Genomic DNA, 3718 nt, shown 5'->3' with positions numbered 1-3718 from the left:
CTCCACTGAGTTTATATCTGTCTCTTCGCATCCGCTGTAGGGATAAGCAAGACACGATAGTATATCTATATTAGTCTAAATATGGTGCCATTATGGCGCCACCTTTGCGCTTATATCGTGCCAGTAACGTCATTTACGCGCCACTTCCGCGGCAGTTTGTAACCACTTTAACAGAATTATCTCGCCATTTTCGAGCCAGTTTAACGATACTTTCAGGGCACTATCGCGAACGTATCGCGAAATTATTTCGCAACAGGGGAAGGCACGTTTGAAATGTACAAGTGTAGAAATGTGACTCAACATTTTTGGTATGTGTTTTTTTTTGCGGTATGTTCAATTTTTACCCTTATTTGTCCTTTGTTCTGACCATTCTCTCAAAACTGATGTTCTGGCACTGTAAACATACTGCCCTTAAAAATTACAAGACCAAAGAAGCTGAATCTTCACATACTTGTTCCAACAAACGAGACATTTGAATTTGTTCACGAGGTTCGAATCTGATTTTTCATATGGCCGCATTGGTATTTAACTTGCAAAACATATGTTCATCCTCTTCTGCTCAAACTGTCTGTAGAGCTCTTAAACTCTCTCAAAGTGCATGTTTGGCTCTGTAAACTTCTTCTCTGAAATTGTTGGAAGCTCGACTTTGGGTCGAATTCCTGCTTATGACATCTTATTTCGTTCAAGGGGCGGTCGGGTAGCCTAGTGGTTAAAGCGTTTGCTCGTCACGCCGAAGACCCGGGTTCGATTCCCGACATGGGTACAATGTGTGAAGCCCATTTGTGGTGTCCCCCGCCGTGATATTGCTGGAATATTGCTAAAAGCGGCGTAAAACCATACTCACTCACTCACTATTTCGTTCAAATTTTCTGGTCGCGTACAGCAGATGCATGGTGGAGTGAGTGAGTGAGTTAGTGAGTGAGTATGGTTTGACGCCGCTTTTAGCAATATTCCAGCAACATTGTAATGTAATTGTATGTACTTCTCTCAAAATCCCTGGGGGAAACAAAGAGCATTCATTCATTCATTCATTCATTCATTCATTCATCGACAAAACCCTTTTCATATCCAATAGAAATCTCTGCACAAAGCAAAGTCGATTGTACGATTCCGACTATATCAGGAGCATGTGCTTATGGATCACTATACAAAAGTAATGATACCAGGTGTTCGCGAAAAGGTGAGCGTACTCTGCCACACCGGTTGCACCCGTCACAAACACATGCCCAGGCAAGTCAATTGTTTACCTAAAAAGAAAATCGGGTACAAGGCAAAATAGGGAATTGCAACGGACATCATTTGTGTCACTGATTTGTCCTCCATATGTCTGCCAAAAAAGTTTTGATTCTATCTCAAAAGATGTAAAATGTAAACACCAAAGACTGGTACTGCTAGAATATTGCTCGACATAAAACACTTGTAATCAATACATTAAATGTACAAATGATAACAGTCGGACACAAGTCAAATATCTTTCATAACCCTTTGTGGCAATACATCAAGGGTACAAATTACAAAAATCGGTCACAAGTCAAATATTTTACTTCAAACACTTGTGATCAATACATCAAATGTACACATTATAGCAATCCGACACAAGTTAAGTAGAACCTTGTGTCAATACATCAAATTTACAATTTATAGCATTTTTGACACAAGTTTAATATCTTACCTAAAACACTTGTGATCAATACATTAAATGTACAAATTATAGCAATCGGACATAAGTCAAATATCTTACGGAAAAACCCTTTGACTTGTATCAACAAGATGTAAACTACAATCATTTGATAACTTGAATCAAGGGTGGCTTTTGGGTCACACAGAGCCAGGTAGCATATTGAATGTTGAATTAATTATTCAAAATAACTTGTGGATCCCTTTCTTCATCAGTCATACAGTGTTAGAGGGAAGAATGTTTCACAGAAGAATTTCCTTCCTTCAGGCCTATAGATTATTTTCGATAGTTTAACAGTATGAAGAAAAAGGTGCCTTGGTTCAAAATACTTTTTTGTTTTGTTAATATCTCCGTGCTGAAAATATGTTCCAGGAATATCATAAACATTCTTCAACTTTTCTATTCCACGAAAGACAGTCGGAAATATAATCTCAAGATATAGGTTGAATTTTGAAAAATGTTCCATGTAATACAAAAAGTCATCTTTGTAATGTTCAGGTACGTAGGCGATGTCTGATGCACCGACAAAGAAACCATTTTCAAATCCGGAATTGTTCGAAAGCATTTCTGTGAATAAACTATATCTGTGTGCATCTACAAATTTTAAAGCTTCAAGGGCGGCCTTGTAAGTTTTCAAACCAACCTTTGGATTTTGAAGACGATGCCATGTTATTGGTTTAGACTGTTGTGCAACACTCGAGCTGTAAACCCAGAGTTTGTTAAGAGGAGAGAGATGAATGTTCCACACATTTAGTAACACGTCATCGCTAATGAAAAGATACCCATCAACTCTAAACTGCATTTTCATTGCTTGTATCAAACAGTTATGACCAAACCACCCATCACCAATATCAAGCTCTATGAAGGACAAAGGTTTGTGTAGGAGTTTAGCATGTGCGTCAAATTGATCTTTATTGGTTCCACAGTAGACAGTATGCGGGAAATGCAAGCTGTACATCATCTCAAGAAATGCGAGGTTCTCATAGTGGGGCCAGTTAAAGACAACGATTAATAGAAGACTAGGGTATGTAATGGGTATCTTAAAGTCTTTCAGTTTGTATGTGCTTAATGAATGATTACTGCAATATGAAACTATTTGACTAATGTGTGACACAAACGCAGGTGATTCCTTATCTGTGGAAAATATCCTGGGTGGTGTCTGTTCAGGTGCCCAGAATGTGACATTGACCTGTTGGTCAGTCAAATAAGTTTGATTAGGCAATTTCAAATCATTCGTGACCTGTGCACTGTCCTTAAGCAAACCAAATGGAATTCTTTCTGGTTCCTTGTAACCTAGAGTATTTAAATCCTTGATCCAGAGAGAAGTCAGACGTACATCCCGTTCCTGCCAAAATTGCTCATGCTCCATGTCAGTTGATAGTTTAGCCATACATGCAAAGAATGTCTTATCTGCTCCACATCTCCATTTGGACAGGAAATCAACGAGGCGATCTGTCTGGAAATATAGGTCCTTCTCATCCACAGCATCTTTCATATAGGAGTGGGAGTTCCTCTTCTGGAAAGCATTTGGTGGGAAGAATCCTAAGTTTCCCCCCATCTCCCACAGGAGTCTCTGAGCCCAGTAACCTCTCCAGATGTCACACACTCGGAACGTTGTTGTAGTTGGAATCAGTAGTGCCCATAATGCATCATACAGGAAAAGGGTATTCTGAGAATTAAAGGGTGAGAACACCCCAGCTGGAACAATTGCTGGTGGAGCTCGGTCATCAAAGGTCACATTTAGCTGAGAATGAGTTTGTTTTCGGGTCAGTCTGAAAATGGCATCCATATCCGGATCACTATTGACCACACCCTGCTGAATAGACGGGGTTTTCCAGTGATTCAGCTGATATTTCATTGTAATATTTTCACCCACAGAACCAAGTGGGTACCCTCTTGGCCACAGTGTTGGCTGTCCAAAATGGCGGTAAGGGTTAAAGAGCTTCTCCCCTTTATATAAGAGTCCCCACATTGTTGGATCCAGAACAAAGTGTTTCAGAGAATGGAGTGGATGGTTGTCGTCATCAGTTTCATAAATGA

General features: G+C 39.6%; 1 protein-coding gene across 1 annotated transcript; it reads right to left on the bottom strand.

The window, feature by feature from the left end:
- Window positions 1-987: 987 nt before the first annotated feature.
- On the bottom strand, window positions 988-3467 carry LOC125383612 (probable glycosyltransferase STELLO1). Its single transcript, XM_048402198.1, has 2 exons — window positions 3015-3467; window positions 988-996 (listed from the first exon to the last, which is right to left on the bottom strand). Exons 1-2 carry the CDS (start codon window positions 3465-3467, stop codon window positions 988-990), a joined length of 462 nt encoding a protein of 153 aa, XP_048258155.1.
- Between the last annotated feature and the right edge of the window lie 251 nt (window positions 3468-3718).

This window comes from Haliotis rufescens, unplaced genomic scaffold (assembly GCF_023055435.1).
Source record: "Haliotis rufescens isolate VD_foot unplaced genomic scaffold, xgHalRufe1.0.p SCAF_25, whole genome shotgun sequence".
Lineage (NCBI taxonomy): Eukaryota > Metazoa > Mollusca > Gastropoda > Lepetellida > Haliotidae > Haliotis > Haliotis rufescens.
This window is presented reverse-complemented; position numbering and strand designations above follow the sequence as displayed.

What these genes read in the sequence shown, in the direction of transcription:
- LOC125383612 (XM_048402198.1), bottom strand. Translation starts at nt 3,467, where the DNA reads ATGGATGCCATTTTCAGACTGACCCGAAAACAAACTCATTCTCAGCTA.